This window comes from Triturus cristatus, chromosome 3_2 (genome assembly GCF_964204655.1).
Source record: "Triturus cristatus chromosome 3_2, aTriCri1.1, whole genome shotgun sequence".
Taxonomy (NCBI): domain Eukaryota; kingdom Metazoa; phylum Chordata; class Amphibia; order Caudata; family Salamandridae; genus Triturus; species Triturus cristatus.
The window spans coordinates 1,182,169,564-1,182,182,852 of NC_140584.1; the positions used below are offsets into that span (position 1 = coordinate 1,182,169,564).

The 13,289-nt window shown below is 49.0% G+C and overlaps 1 protein-coding gene and 1 long non-coding RNA gene across 3 annotated transcripts in view; one reads left to right on the forward strand and one right to left on the reverse strand.

Moving 5' to 3' along the window:
• LOC146859397 (uncharacterized) overlaps nucleotides 1–13,289 on the forward strand; it is a 237,005-nt gene that overhangs the window by 47,138 nt on the left and 176,578 nt on the right. Inside the window, exon 2 of the long non-coding RNA XR_014980103.1 lies at nucleotides 9,301–9,440. This is a non-coding gene — a long non-coding RNA (uncharacterized LOC146859397). The remainder of the gene's footprint in view (nucleotides 1–9,300; nucleotides 9,441–13,289) is intronic.
• Nucleotides 9,480–13,289, reverse strand: part of PRKAG3 (protein kinase AMP-activated non-catalytic subunit gamma 3) — a 389,089-nt gene continuing 385,279 nt past the window's right edge. For both annotated transcript variants that reach the window (XM_085650087.1, XM_085650086.1), the window contains exon 17: nucleotides 9,480–10,583. In XM_085650087.1, coding sequence (XP_085506213.1) covers nucleotides 10,576–10,583 — 8 coding nt within the window. In that variant the 3' untranslated portion in view covers nucleotides 9,480–10,575. The remainder of the gene's footprint in view (nucleotides 10,584–13,289) is intronic.

Sequence of the window (13,289 nt, forward strand, 5' to 3'; positions counted from 1 at the left end):
GTATTCGTCATTATCCAGAAGCAGTGCAGTGGTTTTATAACACTTTGCCAAGCATGGAAGTATGTCACTGGTTGCAGAGTATGAGAAATTATCCAGAAGCAGTGCGGTGGTTTTGCGACGCTCTGCCATGCATGGCGGGGCCTCTATGATTGCAAAGTATTAGTCATTATCCAGAATCAATGGTTTCCTTACACTCTACAACTCATGGAGGTACCTCAGTGGTTGCAGGGTATTAATCATTATCCAGAAGCAGTGCAGTGGTTTTATGACACTCTGTCATGCACGGAGTTACGTCAGTGGTTTCTGAGTATTAGTCATTATCCAAAGCAGTGCAGTGGTTTTATAACACTCTGCCATGCACAGAGTTCCGTGAGTGGTTGCAGAGTATGAGTCAATCAATCAAGCAAACATTTGTAGAGCGCACTACATACCCGTGAGGGTCTCAAGGCGCTGGGAGGGGGGGGGAGCTACTCATCCGACAGCCAGGTCTTGAGTAGCCTCCTGAAGGTCAGCATGTCTTGGGTCTGTCGTAGGCTCAGTGGGAGGGTGTTCCAGGTCTTGGCGGCGAGGTGGGAGAAGGATCTCCCGCCGGTGGTTGTTCTTCGGATGCGCGAGACCGTGGCGAGTGCGAGGCCGGCAGAGCGGAGCTGGCGGTTGGGGATGTAGAAAGAAAGTCGTTTGTTGAGATAGGTTGGGCCGGTCTTGTGGAGTGCCTTGTGTGCGTGGATGAGGAGTTTGAAGGATATCCTCTTGTTGATGGGCAGCCAGTGGAGGTTTCTCAGGTGTGGGGTGATGTGGCGTGGTACGTCGAGGATCAGTCGTGCCGAAGCGTTTTGGATGCGTTGCAGTCGTTTGATGAGCTTGGTCGGGGCTCCCGCATAGAGGGCGTTTCCGTAGTCGAGTCTGCTGCTGACGAGGGCCTGGGTGACTGTTCTTCTTGTATCTGTCGGGATCCACCTGTAGATCTTGTGGAGCATGCGGAGGGTGTTAAAGCAGGAGGAGGAGACCGCGTTGACTTGATTGGTCATGGAGAGCGTTGAGTAGAGGATGATTCCCAGGTTGCGTGCGTGGTCGGTGGGTGTCGGGGCTGCCCCCAGTGCCGTCGGCCACCAGGAGTCATTCCAGGCTGAAGGGTTGGGGCCGAGGATGAGGACCTCCATTTTGTCCGTGTTCAGCTTCAGTCGGCTGATCTTCATCCAGTCGGCGACGGCCTTCATTCCTTCGTGGAGGTTGGCTTTGGTGGTGATGGGGTCCTTGGTGAGGGAGAGGATCAGTTGAGTGTCGTCAGGCATAGGAGATTATGTTGAGGTCGTGCTGTCGGGTGACGTGTGCGAGCGAGGCCATGTAAATGTTGAACAGTGTCGGGCTGAGGGAGGATCCCTGGGGTACGCCGCAGATGATCTCAGAGGCTTTGGATCGGAATGGGGGGAGGCGGACGCTCTGGGTTCTGCCAGAGAGGAAGGAGGTGGTCCATTCCAGGGCTTTGTCTCGGATCCCTACGGTGTGGAGGCGTGCGCGTAGTGTACGGTGGCAGACGGTGTCGAAGGCGGCGGAGATGTCCAGGAGGATGAGGGCTGCGGTTTCACCGTTGTCCAGCAGGGTCCTGATGTCGTCGGTGGCGGTGATGAGGGCGGTCTCGGTGCTGTGGTTGCTATGGAACCCTGACTGGGAATGGTCCAGGATTCTATTTTCTTCGGGGTATCGTGTTAGCTGTCTGTTGACAATCTTCTTGATGACCTTGGCCGGGAACGGGAGCAGCGAGATGGGACGGAAGTTCTTGAGGTCTCAAGGGTCTGCCTTGGGATTTTTGAGTAGGGCGTTGATCTCGGCGTGGTTCCAGCTCTCTGGGAAGGTCGCGGTCTCGAGGGAGAGATTGATGACGTTGCGCAGGTGGGGTGCGATGGAGCTGCTGGCTTTGTTGAAGATGTGGTGTGGGAATGGGTCTGACGGGGAGCCGGAGTGGATTGTGCTCATGGTCTTGATGGTATTTTTAAGGAACAGTGGTCCCATTCAAAAGGAGTCAGAATAAATATCACAATTACTACAATGAGATATTGGAGTACAAAAGAGAGATCAATCCAAGTTATGAAAGAAAATATTTATAGCAATAATTAGGAAAACGTAATAAACAATTCAGTGAGTGAACTAGCCGTGAGGAGGTTAGAAGGGAAATCAGCCGATTTCCTTAACCCAGGCTGGTGACTTAAACAGGGGACTTTTTAATGAACAGTGAAAGTACGTAAAATTCAGATCAGCATCTCATACTCAAAAAACAGATATACAATAAAGTATTGAGCTTAGAGACGAAGGTCGACGACGTTTCGATCCCCATACGAATAGTGGGATCTCTTCAGGACAAGGCGATGGTAGGGGTGCCTGGGAAGTTAGCGTATTAGCAAGACAGGAGCAGGAGCGGCGATGCAAGCACGATAAGGAGGGGAAGGTCCGATCTCCGCAACGGGTGGGCGCGATCGCTGAAACAGGGCAGGGTGGTGCGAACCGCGCCGAGCCCGGCGAACGGGAGAGGAGTGAGACCTCAGGTGCGTGCAATTGTGGAGGGTAGAAGTGCGGGTAAACTTCGGAGTGGAGATCCGCGCCGGGAGTGCCGTAAAGATGTGGGGCAATGCCTTGGGAGCAAGAACCGAAGCCTGCGGTGAGGTCGGGTCAGGAGCTTCCGGGAACGGGGAGTCTCCTTTTGTACATGGTCTTGATGGTGTCATCGATGCTCACGCTGGTCCAGGCTAGCAGGGGGTCGTGGTCGATGGTGTGCGGAGAGTTTGTTGTGTTGCTGTCTGTTGGGGCTGTCTGGGTGTTGAAGCTGTCGTGGTTGTCTGCTATCTTGCGGTGGAAGAAAGTGGCGAGGGAGTCGCACAGGGCTTGCGACGGCGGGATGTCGTTGGGGTTGGAGCTGGGGTTGGAGAGTTCCTTCACGATGTTGAAGAGCTCCTTGCTATTGTGTGCATTGTTGTTGAGGCGGTCTTTGAAGGAGGTCCTCTTGGCAGTCCTGATGAGGTGATGGTGGTTGCGGGTGGCATCCTTGTGGGCTGCGTGGCTGTCCGGAGTCTGTTCGCTGTGCCATTTCTTCTCTAGTTTCCGGCAGGCTCTATTGGAGGCTAAGAGTTCTGGGGTGGACCAGCTGGCCCTCTTGCTTGTGTCTCTGTGAGGGGGTTTCTTCAGTGGGGCGAGGGTGTTGGTGCAGTTGTTGATCCAGCGTCTGAGGCTGTGGGCAGCATCGTCGGTGTTGGAGGGTTCGGTCGGTGGGCTGAGAGCGAGGTTTGCGTATAGTTGGTCTTCTGTGATTTTTCTCCAGCAGCAGCGAGGGATCTGTTGGGTGCAGTGGTGTGTCGTGAGTTTCTGGAAGGAGAAGCGGATGCAGCAGTGGCCGGTCCAGAGGAGTTTGGTGGTGTGGCTGAAGGCCACGTGGGGGCTTGCGGAGAAGATGGGGTCAAGCGTGTGTCTGCCGGAGTGGGTAGGCGTTGTGACGAGTTGCCTCAGTCCGAGGTTGGCGAGGTTGTTGATCAGGGTTGTCGAGTTGCTGTCGTTGTTGTTCTCAAGGTGAAAGTTCACGTCTCCGAGGAGGATGTAGTCGGTGGAGGTCAGGGCGTGTGTGTTGATGAAGTCGGTGATGGAGTCGCTGAACTGGGGTTGGTGTCTGGTGGGTCTGTATATGAGGGTGCCTCTGAGGGTGGAGTTGGGGTCTGTGTGGATCTGGAAATGCATGTGTTCGGCGGTGCTGAGAGTGTCGTTGGTGCTGGTCAAGACCCTGATGCTGTTCTTGTGGACGATGGTGATTCCTCCTCCAACTCCTTTGGTGCGGTCTCTGCAGGTGATCTTGTAGCCGTCTGGGATGGCTATCGCAATGCCGGGTGCAGAGGAGTCGTTCATCCAGGTCTCTGTTAGGAAGGCGACGTCCAGGGATGATGTATCGAGCAGGTCCCAGAGCTCGACGGCATGTTTGCGTGCGGAGCGTGTGTTCAGTAGGATGCATCGGAGGTGGTTGACATCTTTTTTGGCGGGTTGTTCGGCGGCTCTGAGGCTGGTGTAGCTGCAGTTCCGGCAGGTGACGGGACCGTGTGTGCGTTTCGGGGCAGCCTTGAAGCAGGCGTGGGTCCGTCCGGGGTTGAGAGCGTGGAGTGTGCTGGCATCGTAGCGGTGGAGGTCGTCGTGGCGGGTGCGGGGACCAGGGGTTCTGGCGCTGGGCGCGGTCCAGGCGCGGACGGGCGCGGACTGGGTTGCCTTAGGTGCGCCAGCGACGCGGCCGCATGGCGGCCGCCATTTATGGGGATGTGGAAAGGAGGACCAGCTGGGAGGTGGGAAGCGGGAGGCAGGGGCAGCGAATGGGCAGTGAGGGGGGTGGGGCCGCAGGGGATGCAGCGGCGGGAACGGGAGCGGCGAGGGCACCTGAAGGCAACCGGGCACAATCAGGGTCAGCGAGGGGAACAGAAGGCAAAACGGGCACGGAATGTAGGGGCAACGATGGGAACAGAAGGCAAAACGGGTACAATCAGGGTCAGCGAGGGGGAACAGAAGAAAAACCGGGTAAAATCAGGGGCAGCGAGGGGGAACAGAAGGCAAGAGGGCACACAATGAAAGGGCAACGAGGGGAGCAGCAGGCAAGCAAAAATGGGCAGAGATAAGAATGCAGGCAGTACAGGGATGACAGACAGCGACAGAGATACAAACCTAAAGCCTACCACTGCCCACCAGGGATGAGGCGCAGGTGGTAGCCTGCGGGTGGAGGAGGGCCTCCACTTCTACAGCAGCGGCAGCTGGAGCAGGGTCAGGTCACACAGGCAGAGCTGTGTGGTGGGGGAGCGACCTAACAACAAGGTCAAGGGTCGCTCCCCAGAAGTGAGTCATTACCCAGAAGCAGTGCGGTGGTTTTACGACTCACCCTGGGCGTAGTGCGCGTAGTGAGGCTACGTGAAGCATTACGGAGTGGGGGCAAATCTACGCCCACCCGCACACTTCACGTAGCCCCACTACGCGCTGCCCGCCTCCCTCCCGCCCTCATTTTACAATTACTATAATCATTAGATAAAGAAAAAATTACTTACCTGAGCTGCTGCGTCCCGGGGCTCCATCTTGATGTTTCCCGGATAGCTTCTTCCTCACGAATGCGCATGCGCGGTCACCCGCGCATGCGCATTTCTCGGGAGAAATGCGCATGCGCGGGCACCAGCGCATGCGCATTCGTGAGGAGGAAGCTATCCAGGAAACATCAGATGGAGCCCCGGGACGCGGCAGCTCAGGTAAGTAATTTTTTCTTTATCTAATGATTATAGTAATTGTAAAATGAGGGCGGGAGGGAGGTGGGTGGGGGCAACTCTGCTCCGCCACGGGGTGTGCGTAGTCTGCACCTGCTACGCCTACTTTGCGCAGCGCGAAGTGGGCAGTACTATGCACACTCTGTGCACGGAGCGGAGCAAAGCGCCCACCCTTATTTACGGCGCTCTGCCATGCATGCCGGTACCTCAATGATTGCAAAGTATTAGTCATTATCCAGAATCAATGGTTTCATAACACTCTACAACACATGGAGGTACCTCAGTGGTTGCAGGGTATTTGTCATCATCCAGAAGAAGTGCAGTGGTTTTATAACACTTTGCCATGCATAGAGTTACGCCAGTGGTTGCAGAGTATTAGAAATTATCCAGGAGCAGTGCAGTGGTTTTATAACTGTCTGCCATTAATGGAGTTACGTTAATGGTTGTGGAGTATTCGTCATTATCCAGAAGCAGTGCAGTGGTTTTATAACACTTTGCCAAGCATGGAAGTATGTCACTGGTTGCAGAGTATGAGAAATTATCCAGAAGCAGTGCAGTGGTTTTGCGACGCTCTGCCATGCATGGCGGGGCCTCTATGATTGCAAAGTATTAGTCATTATCCAGAATCAATGGTTTCCTTACACTCTACAACACATGGAGGTACCTCAGTGGTTGCAGGGTATTAGTCATTATCCAGAAGCAGTGCAGTGGTTTTATGACACTCCGCCATGCATGGAGGTACCTTAGCGGTTGCAGAGTATTAGCTGTTACTGAGAAGCAGTGCAGTTGTTTTTTATAACACTTTGCCATGCTTGGAGGTACATCAATTTTTGCAGAGTATTAGCCATTATCCAGAAGCAGTGGGCATGTGTGGTGCTGGACTTACTCCAGATCACAGCTGGAGTAATTTACTACTATTTGCGGTCTCTTTTATAGCAACTTTGGAAGTGGTGCAGTCTGTGAATCACAATGGACTTACTCTTTTATGTGTGGACTAAATCTCACAGTAGCCTTCAATAAACCCCTTTTTACTCCTCTTTAAACCACCGCCACTTACTGGTAAATATGCCCTTGTGCAAGTCACTCCCCTGGTCCCTACTGTACTTAATACTACATAATAAACTTCCATGTGTGAGGATCTCCCCATAGAACAGGTGGCGATTCATACTCATAGGTTTGAGAATAGGCTTTTACAGTTATTTAGCAGTATAATTGTAGTACTGTAAAATGTAGTTCGTGAGTAGGCCCCAACATGAGTTGCCCAGAATCACAAGATGCTGAACTGAGACCAGCACTCGAGCCTGGTTCCCCAATTCCCCAGTAACTGTTTTCTTGTGGAAGCTGCCTGCTACTCAGGCTGTACCATTTTTGAACTTCCTTCACATTGTTCCTATTCACGGCTGTTGGTGTGTGTATTATGCAAACGTTTTTTTACCTGTGAGGGTGTCGTGGTGCCAAGCAGGTGTGTGTGTCTCACCCTGCCAATGGTGGGTTGGTTAATTGAAAAGCCAGGTCTTCAGCTTTGTGCGGAATTCAAAAAGAAAGGAGGAGGCTCTGATGTGAGAATGCTCGTCCTCCTGATCTGGGTCTGTTTTTGCATGCGATGTGTGCGAGTAGGAGTCCTGTGGAGCGGAGGTATCTGGGTGGTTGATGGAAGGAGATGCAACAGTACAGATAGGTGGGGTCTATGTTGTGTAATGCCTCGAATGCATGTGAAGAGTTTGAAATGAGCATGCTTATGCATCGGAAGCCAGTGGAGCTCCCTAAAGTGTGGTGTGAGGCGAGTTCCATGCGGGAGGTTGAGGATGAGTCTGCCTGATGAGTTCTGGATGGTTGGTAGACTTCTGGTGAGTTAGTGTATAGCGGGTGTTCCCGTAGTCCAACTTGCTGGTGACTAGAGCGTGAGTGACAGTTCTTTATAGTGTTGCTTGGGAACCATTTGAAGATCTTCCTCAGCATCTAGGTCTGGAAGTAGGATGCAGTGATGCTGTTGATTGTGTGGTCATGTCCAGTTTGCCGTCAATGATTATTCCGAGGTTCCTGGCTGGGTGCTGAGTGTGGGTGTGGGCTTCAGTTTGGCCAACTACCAGCTGTAGTCCCATGGTGAGGTGTTCTTGCCGAAGATCAGTACTTCTGTCTTGGTGCTGAGCTTGAGACGGGAAACATCCTTAACCACGCAACCATTACAACGCTGTATGGTTACATCGTGGTTTTAACAACGCGTACCATTACAACGCGGTATGTTACATCGCGGTTTTAACAACGCAAGTCGTTACACCGACTTGCACTGGAGGGTGCTGTAGGCTAAGGAATAGTGTGAATTACTATTCCAACACCTTCCCTACTGTACGTAGACTGGAGTTGGAATAGTAATTCACACTATTCCTATGTCCAGCGCCCTCCAACGCAAGTCGATGTAACGACTTGCATTGTTAAAACTGCGATGTAACATACCGCGTTGTAATGGTACGCGTTGTTACATCATACATCCCTTGAGACAGTTGGCTTTCATCCAGTTAGTGGCTTCTATCATGCAGGCAGTGAATTGTTTCTGTATTGGGATCTTGCCCTAGAGGGAGAGTGTTAGTTGTGTGTCGTCGGACTAGAAGAGGATGTTGAAGTGTGTGCGGATGATCATGTATGCATTGAAGAGGGTGTAGACTTGAGACACTCTGCAGATGAGTTTCCGAGCTGACCTTTTGTGTCCTATCTATTAAGAAGGAACAGATCCAGTGGCTAGCCGGTCCTTAGTTGCAAATCTCATGCAGGTGCCCGATGAGGAGGGGGTGTCAATTACTGCAGAGAGGTCTAGGAGAATAAGGGCTGCTGTGTCTCCGCTGTCAAGGATCATGCAGATGATGTCCGCGGTGGCAATGAGTGCTGTTTCTGTACTGGGGTTAAACCTGTTGCACATACCAGTGAGGTGGTGTTTTTATTTTTACAGGGAAATAGCAGACTTTCTGTTTGAGTATACAAAACCCATTTTGGTGACCTCTTTGGGTATCTTCTTTCTAGAGATGCTGAAATAGGGTGCAAGGCCTCCGCCCAGCACTGCAGGAACACCAGATTCCCACAGTCTTGCAGAAACATGAAGCCCACTACACAGGCATACTCACACTTATTATGACCCCACCCATAGCATATATGGCCTAGCTGACCACAAGACCTCTGGAATAAAAGACAACAAGACCAGTGGCATGCATGACAGCATGAGTATTTGTGGCATGCTATTTTATGAATGTATGTAACCCACAATTTGTGTTTATGATATACACGATTGCTAGGGCCATTGATTGCCCTTTGTTTTTTGAAGGTGTGATATTCGTTACTTTTGAAACACCCTAGTCGCACCTAATGGGTTGTTCTTATGTAGTTGAGCACTGTGAGCACAAATTTCCACTCTATCTTATGTTAATATTGATTGATCACTGGACAGATTGCTTTCACTGTTTTTATTCTTTCCGTTCACATTTACAATCTGATGAGTAGTGTTTTCAAAAGCTCCAGACTTACAGGTGGAGTAATATCTGGTACAGTGGGTTTATTAGAGGGGGTTTGTGTTAGAAAAGCAGCATATGGATCCTGTTTGTCCTGACGAATGCCGGAAAAGAATCTAAACCCGGCAGAAACATGTTGACCTCTATGCAGAACGAAGGGGTGGTGAGTACCTAATTTACTCACACCACCACCATCCGAGGGTATTTCAATACCCTTTTTTATATCTGACTAGGAAATCGAGGAATAAAATTATTATGAATATATCTCATAGTCAATTTTAAATCACTGTCTGTCTGCACTTTTATAGGATCCTCGTCTTTCCATTTTTCTAATTGTTTGTATTGTCTACCCCTCCCTATTGCTCCGCCTCTAGCGTTAGTAGCAGCCCTATGATGAAGAATGCCACAGCTTATTGTGGGTGAGGGCAGTTTTAACAAAGTTTTTGTGCTCCCTTTGCAACTACACCTCACATACATAAATTGTGCGACTGATATTCGCCTTACCTTTTGTTTTTTCTTTTCTTCATACATGAAAGGAACATTACTGAGATGCAGGATAATAAGACCCCTTAATATTACATACGTGACAACAAGACCTCTGGCACTGATGACAACAAGACTTTGCCATACATGATGAAGACACCCCTGCTTCATGTGATAGTGACACTCATCCCTGGTATGTATTGTGTCACTACTTACCGACATAAACAAAGTCTTTGTGTTTTTCTGATGATTTTATTTTACGTTAACATATTTTGATGGCTATGTTTGACTGTCAAATACTCAGCTTGGAATATATTCAGTGTTGTTTTTGTTAAAAATCAAACACGCAGGCAAAGTAAAGTATGCAAAATATGCAAAAATAGTTTAGAAGGTTCAGGCACCACTGCTGTGATTTTGTTTTTCAGTGACATGTAGGACTATCTGTATAGATTCTATTCTGTTTTAGTTGTGTATTTTGCAAAATAAAGTGCATTACAAGCAGGCATTTTTGCTGAAACAGTGTAAAGGAAGTCTTGAGAGATTACCCCAACCTCCCACTAAGAGGTAGTTCAATTCCTGAGCAGGCTCGTGGGGTATTGTGTGCTCACACTCAGTCACACACTTGATATTGTGTTACACCATCCCCTTGATGTGACGTAATTCAATTGTGATGCCATAATAAAACAGGCTTAGTGAGAGAAATGTAATAAAGCAAGTTCTAGTTCTAAATTCTAGTTCTAGAGAGAGAGGCACAACTAAGCACCTACCTTGGGTGCCACCAGCTTGGGCAGGGGGGCACCAGAAAGTCTTTAACAACTTCAAACGTGAGCCAATGCCATAAAATTGGGCACTAAGATGTCCCTTCTTTTAAAATGCATGAAGCAATTGATATGGGCCAGTTATGTTTCTCATAAATGAAATTGAAGCAAAGTTCATGTTGCAGTTTTTTCATTCCTTCCTTCACCCTGTTGACTGCTTCCGTCATCTGTCCCTTTGTCTCTTCTAGTGCTGCTCTGGTCATTGCTTAGAAGAGAGGCGCTTTGCGGGACAGCGGGTAATGGGCTATGATCGTCTAGCCTTGTCTTGTCTCTCTTTTGCGAGATAGGTTTCCTTGAGTGTGGCCCCAACCAGACTACCTAGTCGGTGACTAGACTGCAGTTTAGGGAAATGTCTGCAACTGGGGTGGCATCAGGGGCAGCGCACGGGCCCTGCGGTGAGGAACCAGCCTCTCGGGCTTCAGCTCGCTTAGCTAGACCTCCTGTCTCCCAGGATGCAAAGTTCACATTGTAAAGTGCATAAAACATAAGGCACTGTCCCAGTGTTTCACTTTAAATGCCTGTAAAACAGAAACAAAGAAAAGGAAAACAATAGAGGATTTAGGAAATATTCAGTTGACACAAAATAAACATTGACTGCTCTAAAATGTTGGGAAAAAAATATCATAAATTAAATTTCAGTAATTAAAGGAAATATATATGCAAATGTCTCAGCACAGCAGCAGAGGAAAGGGAAAGGAATGCATACCCTACAATAAGTTTGCTTTTGTCCTTTTCTCTAGAAACATAACCAGCAAATAAGTGTAAAGGTGTGCATGTATGGATCTTCTAATTAGTCCCAATATATGCCCTGGGACTGAATGTAGATACGAATTTGAAATCTCTTCATGTGTGCATGCATGGATCTTCTAATTAATCACAATATATGCCCTGGGACTGAATATAGATACGAATTTGAAATCTCTTCATACAATTTTATTCTTTAGTATCAAACAACAGATTTTAATTATTATTGAATACATACTGTTTTTATTCTTTATAGAATTTATACGAAGATAATCGTAAATAATTAGGGTCAGTGTTACCTTTAACTTTGAATTTTTGGCAGTGGCTCCGATTATACGGATGAAAAATGATAACACTCGTCATGACCGCAGATTTTTTCAGACATTACCTATATAATCAGACTGGCCTCAGCTCACAAGATTAGGGATATATTACCTGGTATGCTTTATAGATATATTAAAGCACTTCACACCTATTGTATAGTGCAAGTGCATAGGTCCCACTTTAGATACTAGAATTCAACTCTTGCTGAAGGTCAGAACAGTGCTTCCCTTTGCATAGCATCACTTTCTGCTGCTGGCCAGCGTTGCTATTTTCATTGTATTGGGTTCTTAGCTACACTAGTCAAGCCTGGGGCAGGCTCAGGAATGCTGAGAACATGTGAGGGGAGGAGAGGGGCCAGAGTACAAGAACACAACTGACTTTCATTTTATAACAGGTAGCAGCATCTGCTGAATGTATGCACTCAGTAGGTGATTAACGTAAAGCAAACTAAGGCCCACACAGTTTAGCTTTGTTACTATAATGCTCTACGCTGTAGTTTTAGTTTCATTCAGAATTGTTCCTCTTTATAAAATTCTGTGGTATATGATTGTGTTTGTCCACAATATGACTTTATTGAAGTTTGTCAGACCCGGTTTGGAGGGCCACGGGGCAGAGAGTGGCAACTAGGCCCCACTCGTGGCAGTTGAGACATTTGCCACTGGTGTCCTAAGGTCCAACCTGCTGTGGCTCTACAAACTCAGCCAGACACACCCTTTCCACACTTGAGTCTCGGGCTAGTGAGGGCGAGCAGTCAAACGCCTTTTCAGGGAGGAAGTGAAGGCAGCAAAGACCAGACCTACTCAACAATTAATCAACAGACACAAAAAATCACTGTCCAGACCAGTGCTTGTCTTTTTAGAAGAAAGCATACTTTTCATATCACAATGATGCAAAATACCACACACCCCCAGGCTTATATGGAAGAGCTGCCCTCATCCCCACTCTATGGAATTTCCTCTATGTCTAAGGTGGTCCTTTCCCTTAAGAAAAGTTTAGCCAAAATTAGACACAGGTGCACGTTTCACTTAGAGATTGCCCCATGGCAACTGATGGATCAGAGCCCCTTGTTTTTTTAGCCTAAAAGAGTCTACTGATGGAGATAAATCCTTATTGCGATTGACTTTGCGCATGTATGCTGTGTCTTGGTCTCTGGAGGCCATACCTGGCTGTTACCCGCTCGCAGAAGGGCTCAGTTTTGGTGGGCACTGGCTGGTGTGCACATCGGCGTACAGTGGTCACTGTTTTCAGGGCTGTCTCTTCGTCCACATCAGCAGTTCGCTTCTCTCTTGCACACAAATTGCTTCAGGCACTGACTTGCCTGGTGGGACTGATGAAGGCTAGCCTTCGAGGATGCCGACTTCTGCAAGGTTGTCTGCGGCAGGGGTAGCCTCAGGGCTTGGCATCCTTGGCAAGTGCAGCCTCTGGCACTGGGCAGACTTTCCACATCGGTGGTTATGCCAACCACTGGAAGCTTTAGCACCAGCCCAGTGACTGTAGAAGTGATGGTTGTCATGGAGCTATGCAGTTACGCTTCTCCATGCAGTTCACCTCTAGACTTGTGTTTGAAGAGATTGTACGACCACAGCACAGATCGATCCCAGTAAGACTGCCGCTGCATGATCAGATTATTGTGGGTGTCCCACATACCAGGTGCACCTGAGCTTCTCCTCCTGGAATTCTCTCCTCCTGCAGAGCTAGACATCCTTCTTACCTCGCTGAACAGACTGTTGTCTAAGTGCTAGGCAGACCCACAGCTTCTCAGCAAGTTACAGACTTCAAGTGCTATCCACTCCCCTGTAGGAGGCTGGCTGTCATGCAGACACTAGCTCTGGTCTCACAGCAGCTCCTCGAGTACTCTCTGGAGCACTCCCTCCCTTAGACATGAAGAACTTGGAGCTGGAACAAAGTGGGCTGGTTCAGGCTCCACTTATAGAATCATTTTTCACTCAGGGAGAATGGACCCACTCTCTAAGATCATCACACTGGTTAGAGAGGGTTCTATTTTTTTAAGTGTTATTTTCTTGCTGCAGTGGAGGCACCTCCTTTGTGCAAGGTGATACCTCTCGCAGCAGGTAGTAATGATGCTGGCAGGAGTATCCAAACCATGGCACAATGCAGCGTAAAGAGTCTGCACCTGGCTGGCTGTCATTAGTCGC